At 36.2% G+C, this 23517-nt stretch overlaps 1 protein-coding gene across 1 annotated transcript; it reads left to right on the top strand.

Annotated features, from left to right (window-relative positions):
• The first annotated feature begins 3189 nt into the window (after positions 1-3189).
• LOC104222669 (CAAX prenyl protease 2) lies at positions 3190-22310 on the top strand. Its single transcript, XM_070150937.1, has 8 exons — positions 3190-3496; positions 15194-15250; positions 15394-15606; positions 17873-17984; positions 18789-18857; positions 19391-19453; positions 20518-20595; positions 21776-22310. The coding sequence occupies exons 1-8, from the start codon at positions 3224-3226 to the stop codon at positions 21907-21909; spliced, it is 999 nt and encodes a 332-aa protein (XP_070007038.1). The 5' UTR covers positions 3190-3223; the 3' UTR covers positions 21910-22310.
• Positions 22311-23517: the final 1207 nt, after the last annotated feature.

Below are 23517 nucleotides of genomic sequence, written 5' to 3' on the forward strand. Positions count from 1 at the left end.
TGTGTTATTTTAAAATTATTAGACGTATTTATGCTTAATGTTTTAGTTTGTTAGATTAATTTGAAGTATTGTTAATTTATTATGCATAAAAATTTAGTTTTACTATTTTTTGTTAATTTACTTTTTAAATGCAAACTTTAATTTTGAATTTTGAAATAAATGTAGCACTTGCAATTTATATTAATACTTTTGTATTAATATAACTTGTAATCTTTAAATTAATACAAAGTATTAATATAACTTACAATAGTTATACAAAATACAAAAATAATTAAAAAAATACAGTAAAACCGGCCCGCCCCGGCTCCCTCAACCCGTAATCCTTACAGTTCAATTTTTACTCGGATAAACCCGAACCCGTTAAACCCGTTAAGAACCAACCCGAATCGTAACCCGTACGGGTCCAAAAAATAGCGGTCTGGCCCGGCCCGGTCCGACCCACCCATTTAACACCTTTAGGCCGCCTACTGTTTGGGCGACCTACCTCTTTTTTTATTTTAATTCCAAGTTTTAAATAGAGGTCATCTATTTCCTACCTTTTACTCATCTTGTTATGTTAGTTTTCACACTTGATATTAAGATAATGGAAATATACCTCTGGCACAAAAATATCCTTGTGTAAATACAATTTAATTGAATCACCTAGATGATATCTCTTTATAAATTGCTTCAAATAGAGGCGTATGCATGTGTACACGTATGACTACAACTACAACGTATAATCCAATATACCAAATACCCCTTTATGTCAAAATAACGCATCAAAAACTAGACATAATATCTAGCATGATTAGAGTTTCTCAAGTAGTCATATGAGCATAAGGCACATATATGAAGGAATATATCTCAAACAAAGCATAAGAAGGGCAGTGGTGTGTATTAAGCTCTCGCTATGCGCAAGGTCCGGATAAAGGGCAGATCACGGGGGTCTATCGTACGCAACCTACCCTGCATTTCTGCAAGAGACTGTTTTCATGGTTCGAACCCGTAATCTCCTGGTCACATGACAACAACTTTACCAGTTACGCCAAGGATTCCCTTACTCAAGCAAAGCTTAAAGAAGTCTAAATTCTATCCCCTAAACATTGTATATCATTTGTGCCAGCATATATGCTCCTCGTCTCGCATATGTGTCTCCCCTAAAGATGTAGTACTTTGTATATAAGATTATTTTATGAAAAATTTCCTCAAATCAAGGTTAGCCAAGCTACTTGCCTTATTCGGGATAGTCTTCAACCTCCCAATATGCTCTTTTTCCGTCCTCCAACCATTCTAAATCTAACTAAACAATAAGGTCAAATAAAAACTATAGGAACCAATTTCAAATAATAAAGCTATTACATCGGGAAAAAAAATTGTTTTATAAAAAAAAAAAAGGAGTGTAGAGTTCGTCTATTTCCTATCTTTTACTCATCTTATTAATTTTCACACTTGATATTAAGATAATGGAAATCTACATCTGGTACAAAAATGTCCTTGTGTAATTACAAGTTAATTTAATCACCTAGATTATATTTGTTTATAAAGTGGTTCAAAATTATAGATGTCGATCATTATTTGCTAGTGATTTGAAGCTAATGGTCGTTTAAGGCTGTCATAATTACACGAATATTTTCTTTAATTTTACTTTTTTCCTTTCGGTAAATCGCATGTACTCCCTTTGTTCCCATTTAGTTGTCATATATAATAAAAATAATGGTTCCCCGCATACTTGTCATTTCAAAAAAATCAAGAGATGATTAATTATTTTTTACTTCCAACTTTAACCTTATTATTAATTGTTCTAGTAAAGTAAAGTAACAGATTAGCATAACTATAACCATCAAATTCTTAAGCACATATCAAAATATAAAGATATTCTTAAAATAAAATTTACAGTACTGCATAAATAGAGTTGTCAAAACGGGTCATCCCAGTCCAGCCTAAGCCTTGTGGGCTTTAAATTTAGTGGGCTAGGATGGGCTGACCCGCCATATGAATAGGCCTTAAAATGGTCAGCCCAACCCAGCCCTAAGAGGACGAAAGGGCTATGGCGGGCCGGCCCTTCAAATTTTTTTTTTTAGAAAAAAGAATTTCTTTAAATCCTTAAATATTTTTTCGCATCGTAGTCGATTAATCATATAAACAATTTCTGTTTGCTTAGAGCGTACAAAAAACTTGATATTTGACGAAGAATCTCGTAATTGAAATGCAAATTCTCTATATCTCTAGCTCTTCTTTTTTAAAGTTACATGAATATTTTGTTAGTATTTTTCTTTCATTTTGCCCAGCTTCAGAGATTGCTTCAATAAGTTTATACGCTGAGGTTTTTTAATTAGGATTAACATCATTTGTTGATTTCATCATTATAGTCCATAAAAATTTTAAAATTCCTGAAATTAGCTAGTGGTCAATTATTTTTGTATTTAAAATTGATCTTTTTCTATACTGAAGAGCATTTTAAATATTATTAATAATATATCAAAGTAATCCAAACTAATCATGGCCACTTAAAGTAATATTTTTTTTTTTAAAAATATTATTATTGGCCACCTAAACTTTTTGAGTTCGTTACTAATTAAGCAAAAGAAAAATTAATTTTGTCATATTACATGCGTGTCAAAAATCTAAATTCTAGTTGATATGGAAGGGTAAATGAATAATCTAGGGTTGGGGAATGAGGATTATAGTTAATAGTTTTTTTAGTTTTTATTTTTTTAAATATTAAATATTTAATAATAATTATTTTTTGGCCCACAGGCCGACCCAAGCCCAGCCTCGGTCAAGTGTCAAGGGCCAGCGGGCTGACTTGGGCCGGGTTTATAATCCTCAATTTTAAATGGGCTCAAAAAAATCTAGCCCAACCCTACCCGAGTAGCGAGCTGAGTTAGGCTGGTCCAAGCCCATTTTGACAGCTCTGTGCATAAGTAATTGTCAAATATTTTTAAATCAATTAGTAAGAAAAAATATGTACAAGATGCAAAGAGCAATATATTGAGATGTGCTTCTTTGTTTTGTCAAACTTATAGGGGCAAAATTAAGGTATCGAAATCTTCAAACACCAAATTACACAAATCAAAACTCAATGGTCCCATTATGAAATTTAGTAAAAACTGATTCTGAGAATTACAAAATGACGAAATTGCCCTTGTGAAGTACGAAATTACAAAACTAATAAATACTTACAGTTACAGAGGCTTTTTTAAGGAATCTGTGTGTAGTTGTAATTTATGTACTATTTATAATGTACTTGCTAATAAATCCGTCTGAAAATCTGGTGGAAGCAGCATTTACCGGCGACGCCGTCAGCGACGGCGGCGACAGTGAGATGTCGAAATCATTGGCGGTGATTACGTGTATTGCGTTGGCAATTTTCTATGTTGCAATTTTGTATTCTCCGACGTTGATTCTCCGTTTACCGCCGCCTGATTCGTTTCAATCATACATGATCCGACGGTTCATATGCGCCGCCATTTCCTCTGTTTTCTCGCTCATTGCTTGCTCTCTTATCCTCCCTGTAAGATTTTCTTTTTAGATATTCTGATTCCATTTTTATGACATAATTTGATATGCTGCTCTCTCCGTTCTAAATTTATGCGACACTTTTAGCTTTTTGAGAGTCAATTTGACTAATCTTTGAAGCTAAATTAGATTAAATCAACTTAATAGTTTAAATTTAAAGTTTAGATGTTCAAAACTTTATGAAAAGTACAATAAGTTGCAATTCTTCTCGTGTCAATATAATGAAAAGTAGATCTTAAAATGTTCGTCAAAGTTCACACAGTTTGAATCTCGAGAAGCGAAGCTGTCACTTTTGAAACATGTATTTAGGCAGTTAGAGTACACCTCAAGTGTGGCTATAAAAACTTGTCATTAAAGGTAAAGCTTGAAATTCGAGGGTAAATTGTTTTCAGAATTAGAAAGGTGCCCGTTCCTTTTGGAACTGACTGATAAGGAAATGATGTCATTCTTTTCTAGGCTTTTACTAAAAAAAAATTAGTTCTTTTTTCCCTTCTGAAAGGCTCACTATGTTTATTCAAGAATATGATAGTCTGTGCCGCTATGTTACATACAATCAGAGAATTCAATTCATATGTTCAGTTAATTTGAGGAATTAATGCCAAGGACAGATACTCTTGGGTGAGGAGGATGATGAGTTTAGTTAACTTAAGGGGTAGTTTGGTTCACATGTTAGTTATGCAGATTATAGTGCCGCATGGATTGCTTATGAGATGCTTAATGATGGAGGGATTGTTATGCGCTGATTATTTTTGCTTATGGGACCAACCAAACATTGTAGTATGATTTTATGCTGGGATTAATCATTCCAATAGAATGAACCAAATCATAACTGTACCATGATCCTTCGTCCTGGCCTATATAAGCAATTTAGCGTATTTCATTGTTTCCAGTGTTTGGCTATGTTGTGATCTGGAAAATGACTTTCTCTGTAAAATATTTTCTACTAAAATGGGAAAACTGACTTCACTCCTACTCTGTTTCAATCAACCCTTAGGCATTGTTGTCAGCATTTACGCAATCATCTAAATATTAGTCTCATACCCTATACTACAGCTTGTACAATTACCGTAAGCGTGCCACTTTATACACACCCAAAATGGTAATATGATCAAGAAAGTGATTTTCTACGGGTAAACATTTTTGCGGAAAACTTTTCCATAGAAACATTTTACTGTAAGTTCCCAACTTTTATAAGAGATAGGAACATTATACTAAGTGGACGGCTATCTTGCGTCAGAGTGTTTTTCTGTAACTTCTATTCTATAAAGGCTAAACAAGTGAGGAAGGATGCTTCTTAATCCGAGTTAACAGAAGCTCAATTTTAAATTCTACTTCTTTTTTCTGTTCATAATTGTCATATACATTAAGTCTTCATAGTGTTCTTGCTGATATATCACTTTGTTGAGTTTCTTTTTAAGATGAAAAAGTCTTGAAAATAGGGTGAATAGGAAATGGAGAGAAAATGAAATTTTTGAGTAAAATTTTAAGGTTCCCTCTCTTGACAATGAGACATTGTCCCATATTGGAAGAGGAAAAGGATTTTGGTGGGTATATACAATTGCTCTTCTTGTAGCTCTTAAAGAGTTAAGAAGAAGGCAAGCCTTGCGCCGTCGCCGCTGTCGTCGCTCGGCTACGGCTACGGCTTCGGCTTCGGCTTCGACTTTGGATTTGGATTTGGTCAAGTGATCGATCGATTGATTAAATTTTTGGACCAAATTTATTTGTTAATGTAAATATTAATGTAATATTATCCGGTTTTGTAACGGATGTTTTCCAATCCGTGGATAAAATCCAAGTGTTCCAGCAGCCTAGTGCTTCTCCCACCATGGCCAAGTGCTTGCTCCATAATAGCAAGTGCTCCAAGTGATTGCTCCAATAGCAGCCTAGTGCATGCTCCACCATGAGCAAATGAATGACATTTCATTAGCTGGCTGCACTATAAATATATGTAGCAGCTTGTTGGAAAAATACACAAAAAACAAAAACGAGCAATCTGCCTTCTCTTCAGTTTACACTCAACGTTTGGCTATAAATTGCAGTCCTTCCTCTCAGAATTTCCATTCGACTTCTGAGTTCGCCTCCTTTGTTCTGAATTGTTTTTAAACTTCAAAAAACAAAGCAACCGTAAGTGTGATTTGCTACCAAACTTTGTGTTCGCTGAAACACTGGGGTTTGAAGTATTGCTTCACCTAGGGGTGTGCATTCGATTTTGACCCTTATCGATAATTACCTATCGATTATTGATTTGTACATATGCTTATCGTTATCGTTTCAATAAAGTTTCGATTTTTTCAATTTCGATTTATCGATTTTTGGGGCTTATCGATTCGGTTATCGATTACATCAATAAAAAAATTTGCGGGATTACACGGAAAGTATATCGCTATAAACACGCTTAACTAATATGGACAAAAAGAAGCTAAAATAAGACAAACACCGTTTATAACATAAAATTTGTGTCAACAAGCACATGCAACGAAACTAAAGTAAGGGATCAAATGTATGCCACCAACACTCCAACGGTATAAAAAAAATACATCATCACGGCTAATTTTGACGTCAATTTCAAAAGGTGGAAATACACATCATACAACTTTACCATCGCAACATTTTGGTCACCACTGTTGGTCAAATTAAACTTTGATGATCATACGCACGATGGAGTCTTCAACATTTATCTTGACCAAGTTGATAAAAATTGGACAAGCCAAATCAATGAGTTCAATTATATCATCCTTAATGTTGGCCACTGGTTTAATCGATTATACTATGAGAAAAATCAAGTTGTTGGCTGCTGGTGATGTTCACTAAAAAATGCTACTGAATTCCCAGTTCATTATGTGTACACGATGGCATTTAGGATAGCTTTAACAAAGGCACGGAGAGAGAGGGAGAAACGTACTATTGAAGTCGCCGGAGTTCGTCGGAGTTCAGTTTCTCTGCTGGGTTTGCAGTTCACGGGAGAGAGGGAGAAAGGTAAAAGCGGCGCTGAAGAATGGGTAGAGGAAATAATAGGGTTAGGGACTTAGGGTAAAGGAAAGTGTATTATAGAATAAGGGTATATTTGTCTTTTTAGTATATCTTATCGGTTTATCGATAAACCGATAACCGAAGAAGACAAAATCGAAATCGAAATCGATAACTCGATAAGGAAAATTTCGAAATCGATAAATCGATAACAAATAATTGATTCGATTTATCGATAAACCGATTCGTATGCACACCCCTAGCTACACTAGTGTGTAATTTGTTCTATCCTGGGAGAAAATAATCCATAACCTTGGGTACTAGGAGGGGATTAAATTCCTTAAGGACACTGTGAATTCAGTGGGCTCGAATTAATGACTGTTTTGTTTATATTTACGTTTATTCGCTAATTTTATTTTCTCCAGAGTTATTATTTACAAATACAGCAAGTAAGAAGATACAACCAACAAGCATAAGGAATTTAATCTTTATTTCTGTATTTGTGGTATACTTACAATTCTGAAGACTAAAATCTTTGTGGTTTTGTCTCCTCCCGTTTTGGAGATTAAAACCTTCGTGGCGTTTTGTTGGAGATTAAAATCTACGTGATTTTTTACTCCAGTTTTAAAGCCTTCGTGGCAGTTTGTTGGAGATTAAAATCTACGTGATTTTTTTTACTCCAAGTTTAAACGTTTGTTTGTGTTATTCTTTTACACAAAAAATGGCAAATGACAACGGAAACCGAGCTGTTCCGATGGTGACTGCCAACGCATCGACAAGCCGAACACCGGCGTTGGCACCGGCAGAAAAACCCGAAAAATTTTCCGGGATTGATTTCAAGCGCTGGCAGCAGAAGATTTTCTTCTACTTGACTACATTATATCTACCGAAGTTCATCAAGGAAGATGTTCCTGATCTGCCCGATAAAACTCCAGAGAATGTACGCTTTCTCGTGATTGAGGCGTGGAAGCATTTTGACTTTTTATGCAAGAATTATATTCTTAGCGGACTGGAGGATAATTTGTATAACGTCTACAGTAATATGGAGACATCAAAAGAACTGTGGATTACGCTTGAAAGAAAATACAAAACTGAAGATGCCGGGATGAATAAATTCGTTGCCGCAAAACTTTTGGACTACAAAATGGTAGATAGCACGTCTGTTATTACCCAAGTCCAGGAATTGCAAGTGATTATTCATGATCTACTTGCTGAAGGTATATATAAAATGAATACTGATGTTGAAAGTAAAAATTTTAGTATTTTTACTAATGGAATTTTCATTGAAGGTCTTGTTATCAATGAAGCATTCCAAGTTGCAGCAATTACTGAGAAGCTGCCTCCTTTGTGGAAGGATTTCAAGAACTACTTGAAACACAAACGAAAGGAGATGTCCCTGAAGATCTCATTGTTCGGTTGAGAATCGAAGAGGACAACAAAGCAGCTGAAAAGAAAGGTCGTGGAAACTCAACAATAATGGAAGCAAATATTGTTGAGGATAATTCTCAAATTAAGAGAAAGAGGAAGCAGGCTCCTGGGCCAAGTAATAACCCAAGCAAGAAGCGGTTCAATGGAAATTGCTACAACTGTGGAAAAGTTGGACACAGATCTGTAAAGTGTCGTGCTCCAAAGAAAGACAAGAAGAAGGGTCAAGCAAACATGGTTGAAAAGCACGAAGATATTGATGACTTATGTGCTATACTTTCTGAATGCAACCTGGTAGGAAATCCTAAGGAGTGGTGGATTGATTCTAGAGCCACTCGCCATGTTTGTGCTGTGAGGGAAGCATTTTCAACATATGCTTCTGCTGGACCCAAAGAGACGCTTTCTATGGAAAATGCTGCTACAGCAAAAATTGAAGGATATGGGAAGATATTTCTCAAGATGACTTCTGGCAAGGTCATGACTTTGAACAACGTCCTTCATGTTCCCGAAATTAGGAAGAACTTAGTCTCTACTGGACTTCTTGTAAAGCACAGTTTCAAGTGCGTTTTTGTATCCGACAAGGTGGTGATAAGTAAGAACGAAATGTTTGTAGGAAAAGATTACCTTACTGAGGGCCTTTTCAAGCTGAATGTAATAGTTGTCGAAAATAATAATAAAACTTCAGCTTCTTCTTACTTACTTGAGTCAAATGATTTATGGCATGTACGTTTGGGTCATGTCAATTATAAAACCTTGCGAAAAATGATTAACTTGGAAGTATTGCCTAAGTTTGAATGCGAAAAATCAAAATGTCAAATATGTGTGGAATCTAAGTATGTTAAACATCCTTATAAGTCGGTTGAAAGGAATTCAAATCCTTTAGACTTAATTCACACAGATATTTGTGACATGAAGTCAATACCATCTCGCGGTGGAAAGAAGTATTTCATAACTTTTATTGACGATAGTACTCGATATTGCTATGTTTACTTACTTAATAGTAAAGATGAAGCAATAGACGCATTCAAGCAATACAAAAATGAAGTTGAAACGCAACTTAACAAGAAAATCAAAATGATAAGAAGTGATAGGGGTGGTGAATATGAATCTCCTTTTGAACAAATATGTTTAGAATATGGAATTATTCATCAAACAACTGCCCCTTACACGCCCCAGTCCAATGGGATTGCAGAAAGAAAAAATCGTTCATTAAAGGAGATGATGAACGCATTGTTGATAAGTTCTGGTCTGCCACCGAACTTGTGGGAGGAAGTCGTTCTTACGGCTAACCGGATACTAAATCGAGTACCCCATAGCAAAACACAATCCATTCCATATGAAAAATAGAAAGGAAGGAAGCCCAACTTGAATTATTTGAAAGTGTGGGGATGTTTGGCAAAAGTGCAAGTTCCTAAACCCAAAAGGGTAAAAATAGGACCGAAAACAGTTGATTGTGTTTTCATAGGATATGCGACCAATAGTAAAGCATATCGATTTCTGGTTCATAAATTAGAAAATCCCGACATTCACAAAAATACAGGGGTTGTTGTTGGGGCGTTTTTGGCTTTACGATAGAAAGCTCGCCGGAGAAAGCCAAGCGTCGTAGGTAAGCACTATTGATAAATTTAAGACAAGACTTGTTGTCAAAGGGTATGCGGAACTGAAGGACCTTCTCGAGCATAGGATAGGTAATTGAGAGATAGAGCTAGCCTATTCGTTATGGGAAATCAATGCTCCGGGCCAAATAGAGCTTACCTACGACACCTAGCTTTCTCCGGCGAGCTTTCTATCGTAAAGCCAAAGACGCCAAAGACGCCCCAACAACAGCCCCTGTATTTTTGCGAATGTCGGGATTTTCTAATTTATGAACCAGAAATCGATATGCTTTACTATTGGTCGCATATCCTATGAAAACACAATCAACTGTTTTTGGTCCTATTTTTACCCTTTTGGGTTTAGGAACTTGCACTTTTGCCAAACATCCCCACACTTTCAAATAATTCAAGTTGGGCTTCCTTCCTTTCTATTTTTCATATGGAATGGATTGCGTTTTGCTATGAGGTACTCGATTTAGTATCCGGTTAGCCGTAAGAACGGCTTCCCCCCACAAGTTCGGTGGCAAACCAGAACTTATCAGCAATGCGTTCATCATCTCCTTTAATGAACGATTTTTTCTTTCCGCAATCCCATTAGATTAGGGCGTGTAAGGGGCTGTTGTTTGATGAATAATTCCATATTCTAGACATATTTCTTCAAAAGGAGATTCATATTCATCACCCCTATCACTTCTTATCATTTTGACTTTCTTGTTAAGTTGTGTTTCAACTTCATTTTTGTATTGCTTGAATGCGTCTATTGCTTCATCTTTACTATTAAGTAAGTAAACATAGCAATATCGAGTACTGTCGTCAATAAAAGTTATGAAATACTTCTTTCCTCCGCGAGATGGTATTGACTACATGTCACAAATATCTATGTGAATTAAGTTTAAAGGATTTGAATTCCTTTTAACCGACTTATAAGGATGTTTAACATACTTTGATTCCACATATATTTGACATTTTGATTTTTCGCATTCAAACTTACGCAATACTTCTAAGTTAATCATTTTCCGCAAGGTTTTATAATTGACATGACCCAAACGTACATGCCATAAATCATTTGACTCAAGTAAGTAAGAAGAAGCTGAAGTTTTATTATTATTTTCGACAACTATTACATTCAGCTTGAAAAAGCCCTCAGTAAGGTAACTTTTTCCTACAAACATTTCGTTCTTACTTATCACCACCTTGTCGGATACAAAAACGCACTTGAAACTGTGCTTTACAAGAAGTCCAGTAGAGACTAAGTTCTTCCTAATTTCGGGAACATGAAGGACGTTGTTCAAAGTCATGACCTTGCCAGAAGTCATCTTGAGAAATATCTTCTCATATCCTTCAATTTTTGCTGTAGCAGCATTTTCTATAGAAAGCGTCTCTTTGGGTCCAGCAGAAGCATATGTTGAAAATGCTTCCCTCACAGCACAAACATAGCGAGTGGCTCTAGAATCAATCCACCACTCCTTAGGATTTCCTACCAGGTTGCATTCAGAAAGCATAGCACATAAGTCATCAATATCTTCGTGCTTTTCAACCATGTTTGCTTGACCCTTCTTCTTGTCTTTCTTTGGAGCACGACACTTTACAGATCTGTGTCCATCTTTTCCACAGTTGTAGCAATTTCCATTGAACCGCTTCTTGCTTGGGTTATTTCTTGGCCCAGAAGCCTGCTTCCTCTTTCTCTTAATTTGAGAATTATCCTCAACAATATTTGCTCCCATTATTGTTGAGTTTCCACGGCCTTTCTTTTCAGCTGCTTTGTTGTCCTCTTCGATTCTCAACCGAACAATGAGATCTTCAGGGACATCTCCTTTCGTTTGTGTTTCAAGTAGTTCTTAAAATCCTTCCACAAAGGAGGCAGCTTCTCAATAATTGCTGCAACTTGGAATGCTTCATTGATAACAAGACCTTCAATGAAAATTCCGTTAGTAAAAATACTAAAAATTTTACTTTCAACATCAGTATTCATTTTATATATACCTTCAGCAAGTAGATCATGAATAATCACTTGCAATTTCTGGACTTGGGTAATAACAGACTTGCTATCTACCATTTTGTAGTCCAAAAATTTTGCGGCAACGAATTTCTTCATCCCGGCATCTTCAGGTTTGTATTTTCTTTCAAGCGTAATCCACAGTTCTTTTGACGTCTCCACATTACTGTAGACGTTATACAAATTATCCTCCAGTCCGCTAAGAATATAATTTTTGCATAAAAAGTCAGAATGCTTCCACGCCTCAAGAACGAGAAAGCGTTCATTCTCTGGAGTTTCATCGGGCAGATCAGGAACATCTTCCTTGATGAACTTCGGTAGACATAACCTAGTCAAGTAGAAGAAAATCTTCTGCCGCCAGCGCTTGAAATCAATCCCAGAAAATTTTTTGGGTTTTTCTGCCGGTGTTCGGCTTGTCGATGCGTTGGCAGTCACCATCGGAACAGCTCGGTTTCCGTTGTCATTTGCCATTTTTTGTGTAAAAGAATAACACAAACAAACGGTTAAACTTGGAGTAAAAAAAATCACGTAGATTTTAATCTCCAACAAACTGCCACGAAGGCTTTAAAACTGGAGTAAAAAATCACGTAGATTTTAATCTTCAACAAAACGCCACGAAGGCTTTAATGTCCAAAACGGAGGTAGACAAAACCACAAAGATTTTAGTCTTTAGAATTGTAAGTATATCACAAATACAGAAATAAAGATTAAATTCCTTATGCTTGTTGGTTGTATCTTCTTACTTGCTGTATTTGTAAATAATAATTCTGGAGAAAATAAAATTAGCGAATAAACGTAAATATAAACGAAACAGTAATTAATTCGAGCCCACTGAATTCACAGTGTCCTTAAGGAATTTAATTCCCTCCTAGTACCCAAGGTTATGGATTATTTTCTCCCAGGATAGAACGAATTACACACTGGTGTAGCGGTTCTTCAAACCCCAGTGTTTCAACGAACACAAAGTTCGGTAGCAAATTACACTTACGGTTACTTTGGTTGTAGTTAAAAACAATGCAGAACAAATGAGGAGAACTCAGAAGTCGAATGGAAATTCCGAGAGGAAGTACTGCAATTTATAGCCAAACGTTGAGTGTAAAATGAAGAGAAGGCAGATTGCTCTTTTTTTTCTGTTCGTTTTTCCAACAAGCTGCTACACATATTTATTGTGCAACCAGCTGATGAAATGTCATTCATTTGCTCATGGTGGAGCATGCACTAGGCTGCTATTGGAGCAATCACTTGCTATTATGGAGCAAACACTTGGCCATGGTGGGAGAAGCACTAGGCTGCTGGAACACTTGGATTCTATCCACAGATTGGAAAACATTCGTTACAAAAACGGATAATATTTACTATTAACAAATAAATTTGGTCCAAAAAATTAATCAATCGATCGTTTGACCGAATCCGAATCCGTAGTCGTAGCCAAGTCGAGCGAGCGACGACGACTACGACGGCGCGAGGCTTACCTTCTTCTTAACTCTTTAAGAGCTACAAGAAGAGCAATTGTATGTATACCCACCAAAATCCCCTCTTCCAATATGGGACAATGTCTCATTGTCAAGGAAGGGAATCTTAAAATTTTACTCAAAAATTTCATTTTCCCTCCATTTCCCATTCACCCTCTTTTTAAGACTTTTTCATCTTAAAAAGAAACTCAACAAACATTGTCAACAAAAATTTTGGTCCTGAGACAATGTTCAGTACCAAGGATAAAACATTAAGGCTTTTTAATGATTTCTAAATTTGATACAGGGTATATCAAATAGTGTATCTACGTGATGACACGTTTAGGAATCACCTATGTAAGTGTGAAGTGTTAGCCGCTTCAAGGAGAATTTTGCAAGGCCAATTCTCTATGCACTAATGAAACCAGGCGGTGTTCATGGCTGAAACGAACACAACAATGAGAACCAAAGACGGTTAAGGGTTGATTGTGTGACTTATGGTTGTCTAGGTATACACTAAAGTTCGACGGTTCAAAGATATCAAATCTACCGATCGACCGAGTATATCCGACATAAGTTCACTACGGAAAGTTCAGAGGGAAACCTACTTATCCAGATGCAATTAATCCTTGCTTGCGAATCACACAAGTTTTTCATGCATACTTCCGTGATATAGCCATTCCCCGTTCATGTGGGGGATTGTTGAATTTCTTTTTAAGATGAAAAAGTCTTAAAAAGAGGGTGAATGAGAAATGGAGGGAAAATGAAATTTTTGAGTAAAATTTTAAGATTCCCTTCCTTGACAACGAGACATTGTCCCATATTGGAAGAGGAAAAGGATTTTGGTGGGTATATATACAATTGCTCTTCTTGTAGCTCTTAAAGAGTTAAGAAGAAGGCTAGCCTGGCGGCGTTGTTGCTCGGCTCGGCTTCGCGGATTCAGATTTGGATTTGGTCAAATGATCGATCGATTGATTAATTTTTGGGACCAAATTTATTTGTTAATGTAAATATTAATGTAATATTATCCGGTTTTGTAACGGATGTTTTCCAATCCGTGGATAAAATCCAAGTGTTCCGGCAGCCTAGTGCTTCTCCCACCATGGCCAAGTGCTTGCTCCATAATAGCAAGTGTTCCAAGTGATTGCTCCAATAGCAGCCTAGTGCATGCTCCACCATGAGCAAATGAATGACATTTCATCAGCTGGTTGCACTATAAATATATGCAGCAGCTTGTTGGAAAAACGCACAGAAAACAGAAACGAGCAATTTGCCTTCTCTTCAGTTTACACTTAATGTTTGGCTATAAATTGCAGTCCTTCCTCTCAGAATTTCCATTCGACTTCTGAGTTCTCCTCCTTTGTTCTGCATTGTTTTTAAACTTCAAAAAACAAAGCAACCGTAAGTGTGATTTGCTACCGAACTTTGTGTTCGCTGAAACACTGGGGTTTGAAGTACCGCTACACCAGTGTGTAATTCGTTCTATCATGGGAGGAAATAATCCATAACCTTGGGTACTAGGAGGGGATTAAATTCCTTAAGGAAATACTGTAAATTCAGTGGACTCGAATTAATTACTGTTTCATTTATATTTACGTTTATACGCTAACTTTTTTTTCTCCAGAATTATTATTTACAAATAAAGCAAGTAAGAAGATACAACCAACACACTTTACCTTAGTATTACGTCTTCATAGTGTTCTTGTTGATATATGATTGTACCTTCGTATTTTTTGTCCCCGAGGACAAGTATGTTCATCTAGGATGATGACTTACATGCTACAAAGAGTTGACAAGTAATGTCACGTATATGGGTAATAATCCACAGACTAAAAAGAATGAAAGGTGAGGTTTAATTAGGGAAAAAAGAAGGGAGAGTGCTCCAGCAACTATTTGGAATATTTTCTTCAATGAAATGCAACTGCTTTTCTTTCAAAACATTTGGAATTCCTATCCTTCCATATTGTCCATATTAAGCAGAGGTTTCAAAAGGAACCTCTTTGTATATGTGTGAGTTTTTTCTGTCGGCTTGTGTATATTTCCATTCTAATTGTCAGTTAGGATATGTATTATCTCTTATGTAGCTCTTAAACTAAATACTTAGATTTTTCTGGAAGCCAGGACCCATCTTGGTTTTGCATAATCAGGGTCCATTCGTCCATGAGCAAATCATTGATGTCTAAAATTTTATGCAAAGTTTCATTTACCAGCAACTTCTTTTTATATTCTCGATCTGATATGTTTTTCGGATCTTTCAGATTCAGTGGGGTAAATCTCACCTTTACAGTGTTTATGGCATCAGATTGGATCATATGGTAAGTATCAGATCTTCATTAGATAAATTATTATGCATGAGACAAAGCTCTGCATGTGTTTGTTATCAAGTTCTGCTCTTTTATGATTCGCAGATCGAGAAATGGTGACTGATTGCTGAAATGCAATTTTATGTTTAAAACAGTGGCAAGCTGTCGTCTTTCCTCTTACATTGACTTCCTTAATGTACGCTGGCACCTTGATCCTCAAGCTGTTATTGTTGCTAGACTCTGGCCAAGAAGATCGGGAAAATGGAAGAAGCTTGTCACTTGACAGTATTAAAAATATTGTTTGTGAATTTATTGAATCGACCTTTTCACTGGCTTCTGATATTTCAGCATGGCGTAATTATCTTGTGGTCAGTAACTTTAACGTTAAGCTTGTTACCTTCTCTGTTCACTATGTTAATGCAGTTGCCTATCTGATTTTCGTTTCAGGATCAAGATTTATTCTAGTCCTTCTATTTCATGATCGCGAGATCAATAATTATTGTACCCTCAAACTTCTATTCTTACTAGCTTAGTTTTCTTGTAGCTTTTGTACCAAAATTTCCTGCATATTTGGTATATAGATATAGATGCATTTTCGTATATAGTGTGTGGTAACATCAAACTAGAAATATATCGAGTCTTTTGTTTCTTTTTATTTTCGGGGTGGTGGGGGCTAAGTTGCTCGGACTCTTCACTTTTGGTACCGCACCCGTGTCGACACGACGTGAGTGCGGGTGTGGGATCCGTACTGGAGTCAATCGACCTTTGGTACTTTGACCAAAAAGGAAAATTTGGGACATATATAATGATTTCTGAAATCAAAACAAAAGCTAGGTGAAATTAAAGAAAATGGAATACCTTGTATATAGAAATTTCTATGTCAGTCCTTTTCCTTTTGTCTTCTTTTGGGATTCTCCTCTTGATCAATATTTCAGTTATTTCTAAACGAATCGCCGCACCTGTATTCATACTCGGATCCGTACCCCCGAATCTTAAAATTTAGATCATGAAGGATCAGACCTCTAGATCCGCACTCATATTCTGACATCCGCACCCGAGTCCAAGTAACTTAGAGTGGTTGGGGGGGGGGGGGGTAAAGATCAGGTCTTCTTTATAGTAATCTCTTTGAAGCAAATATTACGTACTCCATCAACTCCATTTTAGTTTGTCTGATTCTTTTTATGAAGTTAGGGGATTTCATTAACGGATGCAGAAATTAGAAAAGAGTGGCTCCATTACAAGAGTGCAGACAAACAGAATAAAGGAGCCAGCAAAATCAAGGAGTTGTTTTAATATTAGTGACATGTTGTAAATTGCTCCAGAGAAAAAGGTTTAAGAGACACCTAGCACTTAGAGAGTGTTTAGGATTTGAAGTTCCATCAAAACATTTGCTATTTCTCTTTGTCCAGATACACCAGAAAATGCAAGCAGGCATTGATTGCCAAATCTGGGGAAGTGGTTTTCAAGGGAGAGTTGCCTATCCGGCTTCCTAACTCCTAGACCACCTTGTAATTTTAGCGACATAACTCTCTCTCATTTTAGCAGTTAGTAGTATTTATGCTGCGAGCTATTCCCTTCCGATAGGAAATTTTTCCTGATTCTGTCTAGCCGCTTGAGGACTTTGCTGGGGATGGTAAAGTGACATGAAGTATGTGGAAATATTGTCCAGTATGCTGATGAATAATGTCGACCTGCCTCCCATTGACAAATATTGTTTTTGCAAGTATCTAACCTTTTCTCAAAACTGTCTATGACGCATCAGCATATAGGAGGTGTGATACAGTGACTATATCTCAATTTCTGTTGCCTACACTAAAGCCCTTAAGCCATTGACTTTGCACTGCCTCAGCAAGAGGCATGCTTAAATCTTGAATGGGTTATCATGTCAGAATTGGGATACTTAAGGATCTCTCTAAAGAGCTTCCTGTTTGTTTCGTCCTTATGTCAAATTTATGTTCAAATAAACTAAATACGTGTTGTCTGAATGCACTCTTTTCCAGTCCTTTCGAAGGGGATGTGCTTGACATGCAGCCCAAGATGTTTTGGTATTAAACTTCTTTAATGTCATCTTGTAGATTCTCCTGTCACATAAACAAAATAGATAAAACATGACTTATTTTTATTGTAGGACAAAAAGAATATCTAGAAGTGGTGCTGCAGGATAAAACAAGATACTTTATTAAGAGTTAGACCAATTTTAAACATTAAGATTCATGATGGTATTTAGTATTTTCTAATGTAGCTTATATGTCCAAGTCTCCCATTATAATAATTTTTATTTTGAGAGTTTAGCTTTAACTTTTAAGAAGATTAGTACTATTGTAATTTAATTGCAGCGAATGCCGATAACTATAAATATGTGGATCTTGATCTCCATTTCTTAGGTGCAACCAAATAATCCAACATGTTTTGAGAAATTGCTTCTAGTATGTGAATATCTTTTCGAAGTTATTGATACATGGTGTGTACTTTTCCTTATCTTTCTTTCAAGAAAAAAATAAATAAAAAAGAATCACATGGTGTGCATTTTCTGCGTTATTCATGTCAAAGCAAAATCTCACAGAGCAACAATTTATAAACATGAAAATATATTGTGTGCTTAATTCTTGTTTGGACAATTTTCTTTTTTAACAGGCCCCACTTACAGAAGAGCTGGTTTTTAGAGCTTGTATGATACCTTTGCTTCTTTGTGGAGGATTCAGCACCTATACAGTGGTGTTTCTTTGTCCTATATTTTTCAGTTTAGGTAAGTATAAGGATTTTCCATTTATTCACTGATTCTTGTGATGTTATTTTCATGGTTTTTATTGATGGTACTGATATAGTGTCTCTTTTCGTCTTCTTGAGCCGAGGGTCTATCGGAAACAGCCTCTCTACCCCGATGGGGTAGAGGTAAGGTCTGCGTACACACTACCCTCCCCAGACCCCACTTGTGGGACTATACTGGGTCGTCGTTGTTGTTGTATAAGGATTTCATTTTCAGATAAAACTTTCAAGAAACACCAGACATTACTTGCATATATTATTAGGATTTAAGAGTTAAGGTATATGTCTTCTGGGAATTAATACCACATGTCTCGTCAATTTTTATTCTTATATTTCCTGCTAAGAAAGAAACTAAATTTTTTGAATCGTAGTTGTTATTCTCCTGTGTATTGATCTAAATAGTGGCTAACTGGCTCACTCATACATGGAATGTATAATTAGAACATCAAGCTAAGCTAATCTCCTATTTTCGCATGGAGACAATGCAACGACACAGACACTATTCAACATAGTGAATGGCAAATATTTTCATAAAAATAAGGACATTACATTGTTATATCTAGTCCTATGAAACAGAGTGATTCCTCAGATGAATTCTAATTTATTTATATTCACATTAAAGAGGTATTTGAAAAATTAAATAAAAAGAAGAAGTTATTCATTGTTTGTTTTATAGTATTTGCTAACTTTTATTCTTGAGGATGAAGTATGTTAGTTTAATTGAAACTGTGGATGGTTTTTCATTACCTCATTTGGTGCAACTATTTGTGTTATCTGCTTGCAGCTCATTTAAATCATTTGTTAGAATATGCTCAACGAAGTGGCAGCTGGCCCAAAGCTTTTGCGGTTGTAGGTATGATCTTTGTCTCTATGTTAAATGTTTGCATGTCAGAAGTCTAAGATCTCAAAGTAGTAGTAGTAGTGTGAACTGAGTAAATGAGATAGATCATCACATTTTTGTGTCTTGTATGAATGGACCATTATGATTCTTTGTTGGGAATAATGTCACCCCAAAAAATTCCATGCCTAGCCTTTAATGCTTCTTCCTTCTGCTCTCCAACACCTGTTACATATACAAATGTATATGCTTGCTTAGTTTTTGGTGCAACATGTCAGTTCCAAATGTGTGCGAAGCCTTGCTAGACTTTGCCTGTGCATTACACTCTCTGTGATGTTCTTACTACTTTATGGATGTAATTTTTTCCGGCCTTTAGCTGACATATATCAATAAACTTGCTTCAACAAAAAAAATAAAGTTCGTCTGTTCACCACATATTTCTTTCTCCATATTTGGATGGATTAAGAAGTTTTGCCTTTTTACTACATAGGGAAAAGTGATATTTAGTTTGCGTTCGGACTTGGCTTTTATGTTTCTTATGTTTTCAGGCTTCCAGCTCGGCTACACGGTCATCTTTGGATCATATGCTTCTTTTCTCTTTGTTCGAACAGGTTAGCAATGCTTACGCTGTGATTTATTCATATGTAGAATCTCCTCTCTTCTTTTATTCGTTATTTCTTTCATCTCCTCTTTCTCATGGGGGTCAGGGGTGGAGTCGGCTTCATTTTTATTGGGCTTTTAAGAATGAGCTCTAGCTTAACATATCTTGGGCTTGAAAAGGCAGCTTTTCAAATGCTTTGTAACATCCTATTAACAGAAAAGCAATAAGAAATCAAGACTTCAAATGGTTTTCCTTTGGTCCCTCTGTTACGGTTCCAAAGCTCTTCCCTGTAGGCTCCATGCTCCGCTACCATGGCACTTTCCAATTCAATCGACCCTTCTTCTCACTGAGCTGCCCCTTGATTGCCACGTAGGCAGAAGATGACACCTTGTTTAGTTCCCCGTTTTCATAATAACCTTTGTGGTTTTCAAGTCAATTTCATAGTTCCTCTGTGGCTCTTTTTAACTTTTTCCTTGATTTTTTCTGCTAAATCAAATCTATTTCTTGTTCGAGTTACTACATTTAAATCTGTAATTTTAGGGGCTAAAATTGCCTACACAAAAAAAATGCACATTTTTCTTCCGATAAGAGCGTGCTAATGTTTAGTAATTGCTTTATTGAAGTCCTTAGACTCTAGTTTTACATATTTTCCCGATTATTTCCTGTTAAAGTATTTTCCACATCATAATCCACATTTGAAGGGGATCCTTGGAGCTACAGTAAAGTTGTCTTCGTGTGACCTATATAGGTCACGGGTTCGAGCCGTGGAATCAGCCAGTAGGTTGCCTACATCACACCCTTGGTGTGCGCCCCTTCCCTGGATCCTGCGTGAATACGGGATGCTTCGTGCACCGGGCCACCGTTTTCTTTTTTATAATCCACATCTTACTTGGACCTCCAATGTACGAAGTTTGAATGCATTGAGTTAGTATGGGAGGTGAATCCCCTGTTTTGTCACAATGGCAGCCCTTGCTAATGTTTTTCTCTCTTCTTTCTTTTGTTGGTTTATTTTTCCTATAATATTCTTTACATTTGATGCTTTTGTATAATACACTGTACATATATCAACTGCAGGACATCTTACCGCTCCACTAGTTGCTCATATTTTTTGCAACTATTTGGGCATACCTATAATAATTTCGCGGAGGACAGGTATGTTATTCTTTTCACTATACATATATCAACAGCAGGTATGTCATTCTTTTCACTAGCAAAGGTTCTTGTGCATGATAAGAATAAATATAGTAGGAGAAGTTAAAAATGTCGAAGTACAAGGCAATCAGTTCTTTGGTTCCACTAGCTCCGATTTCTTACCTTTGTCCGAGCGTGTTTGGCAAGGCTACAATACAACTTTTCGATTGGGATTTCGCACATAATAGAGGAGATTGCATGATTAGGCATATGGTCTCAATCAGACAAATAAAGCAGTTTTATCTTTCTTTAGGAGAAATATTGTGCCTGCTTCAAGAGAATATAATGTTGGATTAAAATGAGCTTAAATAAGGCAAATTGGACTATGAGGATTCATATAGTCTAACCCAATTTGCTGGTAATTGAGGCGTAGCAGTAGATGTTGTTCAAGAGAATATAATAGATTGTGACCCGATGATAGAAGTATAATTGTCAACAAGAACTAAAATGCATGAATATGCATAGGTGCCACTTCGTTCCTAAAATTCATTCGGTATCAAGCATCTTTATCGCACAACCAAGCATGTTAAGTTACATATCAGTCCTTGCACCCAAGGCTGAGGTAAATGAAGTGGGTGAAAGAAAACCATGGGAGATCGGGGTTCAAATTCCAGTAAAGATAAAAAATCGTTAGGTGATTTATTCTCATCTACGTAAGCTTGGTTGGCAGAGTTAAACTGTTTTTGTGTTGGTCGGGAGGTATCAGGCGGATTCAGGATTTTAATTTTAAGGGTTCAGGACTCATGTTTCAACTGTTGAACCTATTATCTTATTTGAGTTATGGGTTCATCGTTCGATATTTTCAACAATTCAGTGGGTTTTACACAAATAAATCCCTGTCTTGACTAAAAGTTATGCGTTCAAATGAACCTACACCTTGGCTACTAGATCCTCCCTTGGTATCTGGTATTCCATATAATTGTCGAGGTACACACGAACTGGCCTGAAAACCATTATATTATAAAAATGAAAAAAAGTCAGTTGCATATCAGTCTCTCAATCAGATCACCAGTGTGTACATTTTGGCCTACTTTCCTTTAATGGCTTCATTTGTTGCTTGGTATGGGAATTTTGATATTTAGGAATGTTCTTCCTAAGAATACTAATGTTAGTTTTTGTTTCCTCTTTTATGGTGGCTTAGGGATGGTAACAGTGGCATCTGTAGCTGGGTTGCTAGGTTTCATCTGGCTTCTTTTTCCACTCACCAGTCCTCATTTGTACAATGCCAGAACAGATAATTGCATGTGTTGGCATAGATATTGTAGTTGGAGCTAATTTTCTGACTTCCCAGAAAATCGTCGAGAGTAAAAAATAACTCAAATAATATGGAAATTTCTGTTCCTTTTTCCATTGTATTGGTGAAGCGAGGCCTTGAAGCAACAATAAGTTAGCTCAATGTGACATATATAGGTCATGGATTCAAGCCTTGGAATTGGCCACTAACCTCGTGTTAGGGTAGGCTGCATACGTCACACCCTTTGGGGTGAGTCCTTCCCTGTACTCTACGTGAACGTGAGACGCTTCATGCTTCGGGCGGCCTTTTTCTTTCCCATTCTATTTGTATTTAATTTTTCCTTTTTCTTTTAACCCTTTATTTAGCAATCATTGTCACGTATTCTGAAAAATCTGAAGGGAACTTTATCATGAGTTTACTATTGAAACATTTGCTTGAAATATCGTTGGTTCTTTTCTTTCTTGGCTAAAAGAAGTTAAAGTTATTTCAAAAGACAGTTTATGAAAGCACTATAACCTCAATTTTAGGGGTGTCAATGGTTCGGTTCGAACGGTTATTTTGTAAATTTTGTACCATACCAATTTTTCGGTTATTCTATTATATATAACCAAATTAGATTTTTCGAAACCGTCCTAATCATATCGGTTTCTCTTCGGTATCGGTACGGTTCGGTTAATTTTCGGTATTTTTTTTATATGTCATGTAAAAGTCACTAGTAGAAGTAGAATGGAATAACATACGTACTTTTATAGGACTTAGCAAAACTTTCTAGATATTTTTACATTTTAAAGGGTGATGAATTAAGAAAATATGAAAGATGACTAGAATATAGATTCATCAACTACTCTACAACAACGTAAAAGAAATTAAATAAATTAATATAAAGAAAATATAAATCACTCGAGTGGAAAGATATTAACCAAGCTGGGACTGAGACTCAAGAATAAAGTCTATAGAAGATTAAATATTTAAAAAGATAAATCTAAATTATACGAAAGAAAACATAGTCAATACATCGTAGTTTGCTACTCATAATTGCTACAAATATCTTATGTCTTGCTGGTGAATATACTGGAAATAATTTAGTTTCAATGGGATAGCATAATAGGTTTGGGAATTATAATTTTGATTTTATTACTTTTTGGCTTGTAGTTGTTTTCATAATTCTAAGACACAAGGAAAATTTAATAACTTATTATTTTTAAACTCAATATATGATCAGTCCGAGAGTGCTGGAGAGAAGAGAAAGCGGTAAAAACCTCTCTTATTCGGTCACCGAGAAGTCGGACGACTCTTCAGTAACCCAGGGTGATCCGACCCCTTCGACGCTTTTTTCGCTGTATACCCCCTCCATCCTTCGGAAGTGGAAGAAAGGGTACTCTAATTTGAATACATAGTAGGGCCCCAGAACGCTAAAAGGTGGGGGAACTAGAGTTGTCACGATAGAAAAGATAAATAAATAAATGACTATAAGGAACCAACGACTCTCTCTTCTTAAACAACCTATATCCTCCACACTTAATCAGCATTTGATAGATTATCCAACCCCGAGCAATCTTAGTTATTGGTGGGGGTTCGGTTCGTTAGCTGGTATTTGTTTAGTCATTCAGATAGTGACTGGCGTTTTTTTAGCTATGCATTACACACCT

This window comes from Nicotiana sylvestris, chromosome 7 (assembly GCF_000393655.2).
Source record: "Nicotiana sylvestris chromosome 7, ASM39365v2, whole genome shotgun sequence".
Classification (NCBI taxonomy): domain Eukaryota; kingdom Viridiplantae; phylum Streptophyta; class Magnoliopsida; order Solanales; family Solanaceae; genus Nicotiana; species Nicotiana sylvestris.